Genomic DNA, 13,744 nt, shown 5'->3' on the forward strand with positions numbered 1-13,744 from the left:
ACACCATTGTAAAGCAATTATACCCCAATAAAGATGTTTAAAAAAAAAAAAAAAAAAGCCCCCAAAGCAATATGTGTATCTTGATATATGAACTCTTGAGTTAGGCGGTCTGGATTAGGCTGCTAGTTCTACTACTTACTAGTTATATAAATTTGAGCAAGTTGTTTAAATGCTTTGTATATCAGTTTCTTCACATATAAAATAAGGACACTAATGTTATTTGCTGTAAAGCACCTAGAGCAGTGCCTGGCAGAGAGTATAAGTGTTCAATGTCTCTCTCTCTCTTTCTCTCTCTCACTCACACACACACACACACACACACACACACACACACACACACACACAAAATGGCATATGCATATGAATTTTCCCAGAACACACAAGAAATTGTTAAGTTGCCTTTGGGAAGACTAATTTTTCATTTTATACCTTTTCCTCAGTGTTTTAATTTTTTTCTATGTGATATATTACTCGTATTTTCAAAGTGGGAGTGGAAACAACAGACCTGTCCCTAATACAGATTACAAAGCAGAATGCACAGTATGATTGCATTACTGTTTTATTTTTTAAGCAGACATGTACTATCTGTTTAAAAAATACATGCAAAAAGTTTAAAAGGATATAAAACATGGTTACAGAAGATGTCTCTGATAGAGAACTGTAGAAGTTTTTTGTTTATTCCATGTATTTTCTACAATGGATATATTTTTTTAAACAATAAGACAAAGGCTAGTTTAAGAAATAATTCCTCTTACCCACCCCACACAACTAGGTAATGCTACACACATGAATCATGCTAGAGGTACTGCTGTCCCATCTCTAAAGTCTCCAAGGAAAAAGATTCTATAACGTCTCACTATAGGGTCTTCAGTAGCCATAAAGACCTGCCAGAGTACAAACAGCCAGGCACCCACCCCTGCCCCCAGCCAAAAAAATAAAGAAACCCCCATGAACGCAAATACCTGGTTTTGTGTGGCTTGCTCCATCCAGCTTCTCAGCTGCCAAAGTCACAGGTACCGTATCTGCCTTGAGCTCTTCCTTTCCATCAGGGCCCACATCTTTCACTATGATGTTCACATTCACCTGCTGAGCAGCCCTGGGTTTGGCTGCTGGATTAGCATGCTTCCAGAAACGCTGCTTCAAAGCTTCCAGTTCTAAACCAAACGCCAACCAGTATGTCAGTTTGCCTTTAAGATTCCAGTTAAGAATTACAAGCTGTGTTTTTTAAGTTCAACAAACTTGTAGGGAAAAAAACACACACAGAGAAATACCAAAATCTCCTTTGCTACCAACACCTGTGTCCAATTCATATAACTTAACCCAAACTAATGGACTGCTGCAACTTCCTCAATATACTTCAAAACTCATTTTAGGGTAGAAATTTACAATGAAGTTTCTAAATATGTACAATTCCTCAGGGAGATCAGCTCGGTGCTTTGTGACCACCTAGAGGGGTGGGATAGGGAGGGTGGGAGGGAGACACAAGAGGGAGGAGATATGGGGATATATGTATATGTATAGCTGATTCACTTTGTTATAAAGCAGAAACTAATCATTTTGTTATAAAGCAGAAACTAACACACCATTGTAGAGCAAGTACACTCCAATAAAGATGTTAAAAAAATAAGTATGTGCACTTCTTTTTAAAAAAGTATTAAGCTGGTAGAAAAAATATCATACTCCTCAATTATTCAAGGGCTTAATTTCTCATGGGTTTCAGTCTCCTTTTAAAAAATTTCCTTCTTTGAACATTTCACTGCTTATTAGCAATCTCACTAAATACGAGTAAGGTCAATTTAAAAAATGGAAAAAGAAAATAACAATCAATGCAATGAGTGATGTAAGTCAGCGGCAGGACTGGAAAAGTTTCTTCGTCAAAATTTTAAAGATATCAGTACAATCAGAAAGGAAATCCCAGTTAGAAGTGGTCCCTGTACCACATGCCCTACTTGTATATAAACGGGAATATGAATACACACCCACCCACACACACACACACACACACACACACGTAGTATGAGTTCAGTGGTCTAACAGCAACAGGGCCTTTCCCTCCTTCCCCACTGCTATTGTTCAGAACTTTCTTTCCTTTCTCCCTCAGCTAGCTGTTACCTCTCTCACTCTGTTTAACAAGTCAGTCATACCATAGTGGGATCTGGTGTAAAAGAGCTGACAGAAAGGAAAGGAGAGGAAGAAAAGCTCCTTTGGGGTTGAGGGATGCTGGCTATTTTCACATGCCGTGCGTTCTCTTCCATGATAAAATGTCCAAGATACTCCAAGTTTGGCTCTTTTTCTAAAATGCGCTCAAATCATACTTTAGTAGTTTTGTGCTTAGCATGTAGATGTGGGTTTTCCCTCCCTAGAGCGTCTTAGTAGAAAAAGAGAAGAACTGGATAGAAACCTTTTTATTCTGAGTCCCTAACATTATTTATTAATAGAAAAAATCCAGTCCCAAAGGATGGCATGTTTACATTGCAAACCAAAGAGCAGGGAGAGAAGCTGTAAGTCTGCATCCCATTTTATATTATTTCAGTAAGTTGGAAGCAACAGGTAGTGGCAGTGGAAAGGGAACAGAAATAGGCAGCTCATCACTGGTGCCAAGAGAATAAAAGAAGTGGAAGGGGAGGAAATTACTCAGGACCTTAAATAAGAGTGAGGCAGGAGTTGCCTTCATTCTTCTGGAGAAAGCCAGGTCCCTCAAAACTCTTCATCCACCAACCCACTGGAGCACCCCTTTTCCTTGCCCTTTACTACGTGACTCAACCACCACCCTCCTCACTATAGAACCTCTGTTCAAGCTCCTCTCCCTCCATCGTCTTTTCCCAGCACCTTTCATCTCCTAAGTGAAAAGTCTCTGCTCCAGCTCATGTCTCCACCTAAAAGCCCTGCATGATCTGGCCTCTAGTCACCAACCTCCTTGCAATCTTCACTTCAGCTAACCAGAGCTTGCTCTTGTCTTTGTGTCTTTTGTAGCTCTGTACCCTCCACCAAGAAAGCCCTCCCTCACCTCTCTGCCTTGATATCTCCTACTCAGCTTTCAGGACTCAGCTCAGGTATGAGCTCCTTTCAGAAGCTTCCCTGACTCCCTGTGAGGAACTCTTTCTCTAGGCTCAAAGTATGCACAGCATTTAACATCCAACTTTTCTGCCTGTTACTCCTACTAGGCTTTAATTTCCTCGTGAGAAGGGACTACATCTTACTGGCATACACAGCATCCAACACCATGCTAAATAAAAGTTTATTGCATGAATGAATAAATGTTGATCCTAACTTCATATATTATGAAACAGGCTGATCTGGAAACCCAATATTCATGTCAAATACTACTTCTGAAGGAAAACATATTCTGAGTTAAAAATAAGTGCCTACTATGAGCCAGGCATTGTGCTAGTTCCCTGTAAAAGCCAAGTGTAATGTTGGAAAAATTACCCAACCTCTCCAAACCTCAGGCTCTTCATTTGCAAAATAATATCTGGGGCTATGAAAATTAAGAAAGATAACTAATAAAAAGATCTATCAGTGTCTAATATAGTAAGTATGCAAAAAAAAAAGGTTTCTTCCCTTTTCTGTTTCTCAGTCTGAGACTATTTAGAAAACTTCTAGTCCCATATAAAAAAATTTCACAGTATTAGGATAGTAAGTACTCAAAAAGTTCTACCGCACCTTTTAGTCTGAGACTATTTAGATAACTTCTAGTCCCACACAACAAAACTTTCTCTCCCTGTTCTAGGCAACAGCTTATTTCCACGCTTCTTTGCTAATAGAGCTATGCTAGTTGTTACAAAACCCTTCCACCCCCGCAACTGCTCTGGTCAAACTGACTGACACGTCCTCCCAATATGCACCACACAGAGCTCTTTCTGTCCCTTCTAAGAACGTCCTTCTCTCCACTTCCACAAAGTCCACCCATTCAATCAACGAAGACTGATACTGTGGCTGACCTAGCACCTGCCAACCATATGTTAGTTAATGAAGAAGAGTCTTGATGTAAATAATTTCACTGATAATAGAAAAAGCAGCCACCACTTGAGTGTTTCTTTATGCTATCCACTTGTATGCATTATTTCAACAGATCTTCACTAAAGCCCTGTGAACCAGATAGCGTTGTTTCATTTTTTAAAAAAGATGCCTTGGGGCTTCCCTGGTGGCGCAGTGGTTGGGAGTCCGCCTGCCAATGCAGGTGACACGGGTTCGTGCCCTGGTCCGGGAAGATCCCACATGCTGTGGAGCGGCTGGGCCTGTGGGCCATGGCCGCTGAGCCTGCGCGTCCGGAGCCTGTGCTCCGCGGTACGGGGGGGCCACAACAGTGAAAGGCCCGCGTACCGCAAAAAAAAAAAAAAAAAAAGATGCCTTGGAGAGGTCAAATAGCAGACTTAAGTTTAAACAGTGAATAGTGTAATCCAGATTCAGATCCCAACCTTGCTATAGAGCCTCAGCTCTTAATTATCATATCACATTGCAGAGGAGGCAACACCTAATTTTACCAACAAGTCAGGAAGTCTACCCAATGTGGGTAATACTTGATTTCTCTCTTGAAGGATCATTCATTCATTCTTTCAGTAAACATGGCTGCCTACAATGTGTCATCCACTGTGGAAGCACGGGGGACAGAGTAAGGAACAAGCCAGAAGATCCCTACTCAAAGTATAAAGGGGAAGGTAGTGAACAAGTAATTACATCCACTTATTCTTTAATCACCTATTGTAAGAAACTTATCCCTCCTCTTTACTCCTATGATTCTTTACTCTAAATGTTTCTTTCAGCAAAGAATACTCTTCCCTTTTCTACATGTTATTTAACTTTTTCCAATTATCAGGGACACATGTTCATGATAGAAGATGTCACTTCCTTGTATTGCTGTTATTTGCCTACTGCTTGTCTCCCCGGGTAGAGCGTAAGTACCTTAAGTGTAGGGTAAACATCAGATTTCTCAAGTATGCCTTACAGCCACTTGCATGTAGTGGATAGTTTAATACTTGTTGAATGAATGACAAGAAAGAAAAGAAATTCAGTTTTGCAGACAATTTGCTGAACCAAGATATTTCTAACTGTGAAAAACTGAATAATGCTTTTATCAAAGTCATACCATAAAACAACAGCAATGTACCCTGCTTTGTACATTGACTGTCAACAGGTTTCCATTTAAACAAGGTTTAGAACATTCTAATACCCTGCCAAATGTATCTAAATGATTTCTATCTGGTATCTGGTGCATCTGTAGAATAAGACCATGTGTGATTATTTGTTTCTCCTGCATTCCCTGTCCTCCACACTGGCAAATACTAGAAAGCTGCCAGAACAAGTCACTCTAGAGAAGCTCCTCACAATGCAAAGGATTACCTCTGTTGGTTTCAGGTTCTTCAAGTATCACAAAAGAATCTTTGTCAGCACCCAGCCGAGGCTGAATGAAAACATCTACTCCCAGTTGCTTCAGTCTATCCACAGTGAACCTCCTCACTTTTTCAGGTGGCACCACTGCTGCTGATTTAGTTTGCTGGCTGGGCTCTTCCACCTTCTCATCTGCTTCTTCTGTTTTTTTCAGGCCTTCTTCTTCCTCCAGGGCACAAGGTTCAGGTGCCACAAGCCCTCCAGCCTGATGCTCCTCACTGTCCTTATTCCCAAGGAAGCTGCATTCCTGTCGTGCCACCGAGATGTCCCCAGGTGAAGGTCTAGCATCACTCTGCTCCTGTTTCTCGGGAATGTCTAGCTCTTCACTTCCTGTCAACTTCTTACTGCAAGACTCATCTGATCCAGTAGTGATCTGGGGTTCCTTTGAAACTGCAGGGAGTGCATTAATTTCCATTTCATATCCTGCACCTGTTGTCTGCTCAGAATCTTTGCTATGGTGGTCACTATTTATCTCAGTTGTATTTTCAGTGTCTGTGATTTCTTTGTGATGGCTTGCCTGATACTTAGATGACCTAGAGAAGGGAAAATAACCTGGAGTTGAAAATTATCCTAAACGTGAAACATTCTTATCCCTTAGCACGTAATGAATCGTTTAAATCAATTTTAAGGAAGTGAGGAATCTGAACTCTTTACACCAGGTGTTTGCCTCAGAACTGAATATTTATGAAAATTATAATCGCAAGGAAAGAAGCTTCTTACTTCAGTAGTGCCATGGCATTTCCCTGGCAAGTGGGCCGGGGTTTACGTTTGAAGAATTCATGAACAGTTTTATTCTCAGGCATATGATATGGAAGATTAAGTGCAGCCTCTAGAAAATGGAACAAAACAAGCAATTACATAGACTGTACATTCTGAAATGTCACTTTACAATCAGTTAACTAAACAACCAAAGTCATCCCCAGAAATAGAAAACAAACCTGCCTTTAGTAAAAGCAGGCTCCAACTACAAAAAAATTCCCTGAAGACCAGTGGCTTTTAAAATTAGCTGTGAAATCAAATTGATCCAGTAAGTTTTTTAAAAATAGAGATTCTTGGACCCCATTTCAAGCCTACTGAATCAGAATTTCTGTAGGGCCTAAGAATTTATAAATTTGAAAGGTTTGTAAAAGGGATCCTGATGCAGCTAGGCCATAGACAACCCTTTAAAAAACTCCCTCATTACCACCACTACAGTTCTGGAAATTTTCTCAGTTTATACTAATGTTCCAGGGGCTTCAGAACAATGGCCACTCATCAAGATCAATTCTAAACTTGATTATTATAATCTCATTCATATTAAGATTGTTAAAAAAAAAAGGAAAGTCCCCAACATCCAAGTTGAGCTTACAAAGAAATAATGTGGTTTGCCTCAGTGTTTACCATACAGGTTTCTTTACCTCGAATAAGGCGCTGAGTCTCACTATGCAATTTTTTTAATGCTTCCTTACTTAACTTGGCTGCCTTTCTTTCCTTAAAGAAAACAAAAAGTGAGATTACATTAATGCTATTATCCAGAAAGATTGATAGATATTCATCCCATAAAAGTCTGCTCTCTCCAAGAAAAGAGGATGGAGAGGGAACAGTAAGCATTAATAAGATCAAAACAATATAAACTTCAGGAGCTCATTTATTTGCAAGTCTCATAGAGTTAATTCAGTCCAATTCATATTTGTGTCCCTACTATGCACAAAGCAATATCCTAGGAATCAGGGTAATACGACAGACACAATAAAACTCCTGAAAAACCCACAATCGCCTGGGAAAAGAGCTCAACATGACAACTATATAGGGCTCTATGTCACCTTCCTCGTGGTGCCTTTTGATAACTCAGTTTCTTCTTCAAATGAATAGACCTCACTCTCCAAAGATGGTTCCTTTCTCTAAAAGAGAAGATTGCAAATGGATTAACAGGGAAAAAAATTAAACTGACCCAAGAGGATGTTGCTTACGCAAAGACTGCTTTTGCACTCCAACATCACATCACGCTACATTAATGCTAAATCAATAATTATCAAATATAAAATGTTAGACACACAGCATCCTCTAATGCCTAGAAAACACATTAGTTGTCTCCAATGGAGCTTGGGCCCTCTTTCTTACACCTCTCTATTACATCTTTCCCTAAGGAGGGACAATGACTTCCAGGAAGCTAATCTCAGGAAGAATGATTATGCTTCCAAACACTCAGGACAACGATGCTTTTTTTCTTTTTTTCTTTTTTTGCAGTACACGGGCCTCTCACTGTAGTGGCCTCTCCCGTTGCGGAGCACAGGCTCCGGATGCGCAGGCTCAGCGGCCATGGCTCACAGGCCCAGCCGCTCCGCAGCATGTGGGATCTTCCCAGACCGGGGCACGAACCCCTGTCCCCTGCATCGGCAGGCGGATTCTCAACCACTGCGCCACCAGGGAAGCCCAGACAACGATGCTTCGACTGATGCTTCTCTTTGATACCCTTCCTGAAACCCTATAGGTTCATTTCCTAGAGGCCACCAGATTATAAAATTTACATCTCTGACCCCTTTTTTACCTGTTTCTTACAAAACATAAAGTATCTTACTTTCCTCAACATTCTTATTAGGGCAATGAAAATACTAGTTCCCAAACAACGTAGCACGTCTATCATTTGTACTGCATAATTCCAAAATTAACAGCTGAAAAACTGAAATCAATTGACACGTGCTTTTCTTCAGTTAAAAAAAAAAAATTAAGGTTCCAACAATAAATCAGAAAACAAAGCAAAGGTTAGAAGCAGTGGGTTAGCTCTAATTGCAGTCATCTTTTACTTGCCTTGTGCTTTTTTACTTTGTTTTTCACAGCTTCCCTTATTGATTCTAATGACTCTTCATCTTCTAATGGAGAGTTATTTTCCTCCTCCAACCCAGTTTCAAAAAGGTCTTTATCCACAAGTAGACAGCCACTGTCATTAAATAGCTGTTTCACATCATCTTCCTGGGTAACACAAAGAAAAAGCAAGATCCAATCATTTTCAAATCCAATGTTTTACAACACCATATAGCAATTTGCATCAGGACAGAAAAAGCTCATGCTTCATCAACAGACAAGTATATGGCATCCTAGAACATTATCACTGGTTCCTAATCCATAGTCATCCTTTGAAGTCCATGCTGTGATTTTACACAATTGTCCAAAATTAACTTAATAAATAGTACATTTGTTTCTGAAAAGTCAATTAAATACTTCATCAAGCAACTAGCTTATAAAATTTGAGGATGGTTTTTCCAGTTAGCAAACAAGACTTTTGACTGATGGAGGCATGAAAAATCCTATGAAAGTTAATTTTCATCAGATCAGAAACAGCAAAGAATAACTCCACGTGCTCACAAAGAAAGTCAGAAACTCATTTATTTGGAAGGTGTCCTCTCATATCCAAAATGGAGAATGAGACCAATGGATTTGAAATCACATACCTCACTGCAAGACAATCAACTCGAAGGTATATCCTGAGTGCAGAAACAACCTCAAGAACTAAAAGCAACTGTTTTTCCTAAAAGCAACTTTTTCTAAAACATTAACCTGCCTTAGAAACAGCAAATTATTCTTTTAAATGTACCTCATTTTTTGTTTCCTTCTTTTTCAGCTGCTTAATTTTCTCCATCTTTCTCTCCTCTTTCTTGAGTCTTCGCTTTGATTTTACTTTTGCTTTTCCTCCAATTCCTTCTTTATCATGTATGGGTTTTTTGGAAATCTTTCTGTCAACTGTAAAATCCGCAGAGTTTTCAGGTTGGAGACTCAGCTCTAAGCAAGGTGTCACTTGGGTTTCAAGATTTTCCTGACACAAAGACTCCTCGATGTCACTCTCATCACTGTTCACCAGAGTTCTGTAAATCCTTCTGACTTTTCCATTTTTTCCAGCATGTAAGTTCTCCTTATCTTCCTCCTCTATATCGTCATAGGTAGTATTCTCTGGAGAGGCATTTGTGCCCTCTTGTTCAGAATCACTCTCTTGTAGCACCTTCCTGCTTTTCAATTTCTTACTCACAAATATCTCTTCATCTGAATCTGGAGAAAACACAATTTTTTTTAGAGTCTACCATCATTGGCCTTCTTCCTAGTCCCTGTACTCCTCAAAAACATATCCAATTAGCCAAGTGATATATCACCTTGTGAAATTATGTAACTAACACTAAGAACTGATTGTAGCAAAGCAAATCTAAAAATATATTTTGAAAACCATTTTCCCTGGAAAAATATCTCTTACTAAGAAATGTAATTATTTACAATGTGTAAAGCTGTTCTGATCCTTCTGGCAGGTGTTAAAAGTCCTTTTATTATAGGATGAATGCATTCAACCAGGCAATATGGTATCTTTTAGACACTTTATACATTCAATAATATAATAGAAATGGTTATTTTCAAAAGGGTACAAGCGCTATTATTTTGCTTTTATAATAAACAGAACAAACAAGGTTAAGCATTAATAATTTAATAAATCAGAGAATAATGAAATTAATCCAGTCCCCTTACAACCCAAGCTGCCACATTCTATTCCTAAAAATAAAAGTACTGACTGTTACAAACCTTGTTCACTCAAGAGCCCAACTATTTCACAGCTGCCCTGTCCACTGTCTGAAGGACTATCTGCTTCTTCTTGTGAAATGAGTTTTGAATCATTGATTTCTAGGTGAACCTAGAAAATGAGAATATAATTTGTATTAACCAGCAGGTGACAGAAAGCTCTAAGTACATAAAGATACACAAATTATCATGGGATCATCAGGCTGAAATAAGGAAAAACCAATACAGCGGTTTAACAAAAGGATGACATTAATAATTACTGGACGTGGGCTTCCCTGGAGGCGCAGTGGACAGTCTGCCTGCCGATGCAGGGGACATGGGTTTGTGCCCCGGTCCGGGAAGATCCCACATGCCGCGGAGCGGCTGGGCCGGTGAGCCATGGCCGCTGAGCCTGCGCGTCTGGAGACTGTGCTCCGCAACGGGAGATGCCACAACAGTGAGAGGCCCGCGTACCGCAAAAAAAAAAAAAGAATTACTGGACAGGACTTCCCTGGTGGCGCAGTGGTTAAGAATCCGCCTGCCAATGCAGTGGACACGGGTTCAATCCCTGGTCCAGGAAGATCCCACATGCCACAGAGCAACTAAGCCCGTGAGCCACAACTACTGAGCCTGCACTCTAGAGCCCGAGAGCCACAACTACTTAGCCCATGTGCCACAACTACTGAAGCCGCACACCTAGAGCTCGTGCTCCACAAAAAGGGAAGACCCCACAATGAGAAGCCCACGCACTGCAACGCTCGCAGCAACTAGAGAAAGCCTGCGCTCATCAACGAAGACCCAATGTGGCCAAAAATAAATGAATAAAATAATTTATAAAAGAAAAAAAAAAAGAATTACTGGACAAGAAAACAAACTAAAATTCATTGTTCACCTTTGAAGGCTATTATAGGACCAACTCTTTGAGTTATGGTAAATAAATTTAAAGAATCAAGCACTTATTGCATTTTACTGTGTGAAGTGTTTCTCAGTGTATCCAAATGACATGATAAATAACATCACAGAGGCAATCCAGGTGTGGGAAACTCTATAGGACAAACTCTGTTGTTTCTTTAACAGTAAATTGCAAGAAAAAAGAGAGGGAGGGGGACTTATAAAGAGAGTAAAGATATTTACACACACACATATCACCGACTGCAGTATGCAGGGGCCATGTTCGGATCCTAATCCAAACAAACTGAAAGTATATGTATGAGTCAAAGATATCTAAACACTGATTAGCTATTTAATATCAAGCAATAATTCTAAATTTTTTAGGTATGGTAATAAAATAGTAGTTATCTTTTTTGGAAAGCCCTTACCTTTTAGAGATGCATGATGAAATATCTGTGGATGAAATATGTGTGGAATTTGCTGCCAATAATTCAGTAAGGGGGGAAGTGGGTGGGGGTATAAATGAAACAAGACTGGCATGATTTGATAATTGCTGAAGTTAGGTGATGGGTTCATTATAACAGCTTTTCGATGTTTATGTCTGAAATTCAGCACCCCCCAAAAAATTTTTTTTAAGTCACAAGTGAAAAATCTAAGGAGACGGAGGTATGTTGGGTGACTTGACTAGTTAGTGACCAAGCTTGGTTCACAGAACTCTGAATCAACTTATTAATAAGGGGGAAAATACATCTGTAATGTAATAGGTCACAAGGCCTCACCCTAATGGCTTCTCAAACAACTATTAAATTGATTTGAATGTTTAGTACAATTATTAAAATTTTAACCAAAAATAACACAAACAGAGGAATATCACTGAGAATCATGATGTATATGCTGATGATCCTCCCAACAATGGAAAGCAGTAGGACTATTTGTGGACATGGAAACTGAGTTCAGGTAACCACATAGCTCAATACATGGTGATACTCTTTTTTTTTTTTAATATAGATTTATTTATTTATTTTTGGCTGCATTGGGTCTTCGTTGCTGCCGCGGTCTTTCTCTAGTTGCAGAGAGCAGGGGCTGCTCTTTGTTGCGGTGCGCGGGCTTCTCACTGCAGCGGTCTCTCCTGTTGCGGAGCACAGGCTCCAGGCGCACGGGCTTCAGTAGTTGTGGTGCATGGGCTCAGTAGTTGTGGCTCGTGGTGTCTAGAGCGCAGGCTCAGTAGTTGTGGCACACGGGCTTAGTTGCTCCACGGCATGTGGGATCCTCCCGGGCCAGGGCTCGAACCCATATCCCCTGCATTGGCAGGCAGATTCCCAACCACTGCGCCACCAGGGAAGCCCCATGGTGATACGCTTAATCACTGTATTCTAGGCAATCTGCAGCAGAACCAGCGACAGTCAGGGCCAGGAACAGGGTGAGGCTAGAAGGTCTCAAAACACTCAGTAATCAAGATATTTTAGTGCAATATTAAAATAAAAAATCAAACGGACAAATTATGACTCATGAGGTCAGCTGCTTGCTTTTGTAAATAAAGTTTATTTTGAACCAGGGCCAGGATGAGTGTGAGGTGAGTGAGACAGAGTAGTGCAAACACAGGGTCGGATCTTGTCTTCGTTTCCAAGTTTGATATTTTGTTCAAAATCAAATAATGGAATTTTTTGCATTAATTTTTATTTTTAAAAATACTGCATTAAAGTATTATCTTGAACCACAAGGTCCTACTGTATAGCACAGGGAACTCTATTCAATATCCTGTGATAAACACAACGGAAAAGAATAAGAAAAAGAATGTACATATATGTATAACTGAGTCACTTTGCTGTACAGCAGTAATTAACACATTATAATTCAACTATACTTCAGTAAAAATTAATTTTAAAAATTATCTTAAAGCGCCCCGTTAAATTTTGCTCCCAAGACCGGTGTCTCACTCCAGTCTCAGCCCCAGAAAAGAACACAGATCTGGAAACAGATGTCGTTTCTACGCCAATTCCGACAGCGACCAGCCAGTCACCTCCCGGAAGGCTCCGAGACTGGTACCTTCACCTCTCGGGACCCTGTGTGATGACCTCAGAGGCCTCTTCCAGACCCAATTTCGAAGTGTCTAAGACTCCTGCCGTCCATTTACAGTTAATGCTGCCCCTCACCCTAGCGACCCGGTTCGGCCTGGTCCTTCCTCCTTTTTGGGGCGCAGTTGGAGGAAGAGCTCCCGCCGCAGGAAACGCGCCAAAGGGGCGGGCTGAGCAGAGGCTGGCGGCGGGCTGCGCGCGCCGCAAAGACCAGGAGCAACCTCCCCGAAGGGACCGAAGCGCGGTGACCCCAGCGCCGGGATCGACCGCGGGGTCCCGAGCGCTCGGGGCCTGTAGTTTTATCTCCGCGGAGCCGCGCCGCCGCAGTGCACGCCGGGAGCTGTAGTCCTCCCAGCCTCCACGACCCACTCGGCCGGCTCGACCCCTGCCCCACCACACCCCTTCGCGCCGGGCCTCCGCAGCTTCAGATAGAGGCAAGTGCATAAACTCACCTCGGAAACCACTTCTCCCGTCATGACTCCGGCCTCCGCAGCGCGCCGCTCAGGAAGAAGCAGGTCTCCGCTTCCCGCACCCGGGACGCAGCTGCTCCCGCACTCTCCTGCCAGGCAGCGGCGTTCGAGCTTTCGCGCCCAGCCGGAGTGGATGCTCCGCCCTCAACGATTTGCACCAATCCAGAGGAGGCTTTCTACATGAGGCCCGCCCCCATCCTGTCCTACCAATCGAAGCTCCTTCGGCCGGCCCGTTGAATATAATCTGGGTTAGGTTGGCGGGCCGCGGCTCCTCTTGTCAACTGAGGCAGGGGGAGGCTGGAAGTGTCCTGGCTGCCTGGCGACCAGACCCTCTGGCCTTGCAAGACTTTAATGTGCGAGCGGTGACCTTTGACCTTTACCGTAGCGCGGCAGCTCCCATCAAGC

At 41.6% G+C, this 13,744-nt stretch overlaps 1 protein-coding gene across 3 annotated transcripts in view; it reads right to left on the bottom strand.

Moving 5' to 3' along the window:
- Positions 1-13,451, bottom strand: part of CLSPN (claspin) — a 29,827-nt gene extending 16,376 nt beyond the window's left edge. For 2 of the 3 annotated variants that reach the window (XR_004347028.1, XM_032613975.1), the window contains exons 1-9: positions 13,322-13,451; positions 9,928-10,036; positions 8,960-9,408; positions 8,176-8,337; positions 7,191-7,268; positions 6,786-6,858; positions 6,109-6,217; positions 5,341-5,921; positions 963-1,154 (exon numbers count right to left, since the gene is read on the bottom strand). Coding sequence is in view for 2 of the 3 variants with exons in the window: in XM_032613975.1 (XP_032469866.1) it covers positions 963-1,154; positions 5,341-5,921; positions 6,109-6,217; positions 6,786-6,858; positions 7,191-7,268; positions 8,176-8,337; positions 8,960-9,408; positions 9,928-10,036; positions 13,322-13,345 (1,777 nt within the window). In the remaining variant the exon portion in view is untranslated. The remainder of the gene's footprint in view (positions 1-962; positions 1,155-5,340; positions 5,922-6,108; positions 6,218-6,785; positions 6,859-7,190; positions 7,269-8,175; positions 8,338-8,959; positions 9,409-9,927; positions 10,037-13,321) is intronic. The other variant, XM_032613987.1, reaches the window with a different exon arrangement.
- Between the last annotated feature and the right edge of the window lie 293 nt (positions 13,452-13,744).

The sequence above is a fragment of the Phocoena sinus genome, chromosome 1, assembly GCF_008692025.1.
Source record: "Phocoena sinus isolate mPhoSin1 chromosome 1, mPhoSin1.pri, whole genome shotgun sequence".
Classification (NCBI taxonomy): domain Eukaryota; kingdom Metazoa; phylum Chordata; class Mammalia; order Artiodactyla; family Phocoenidae; genus Phocoena; species Phocoena sinus.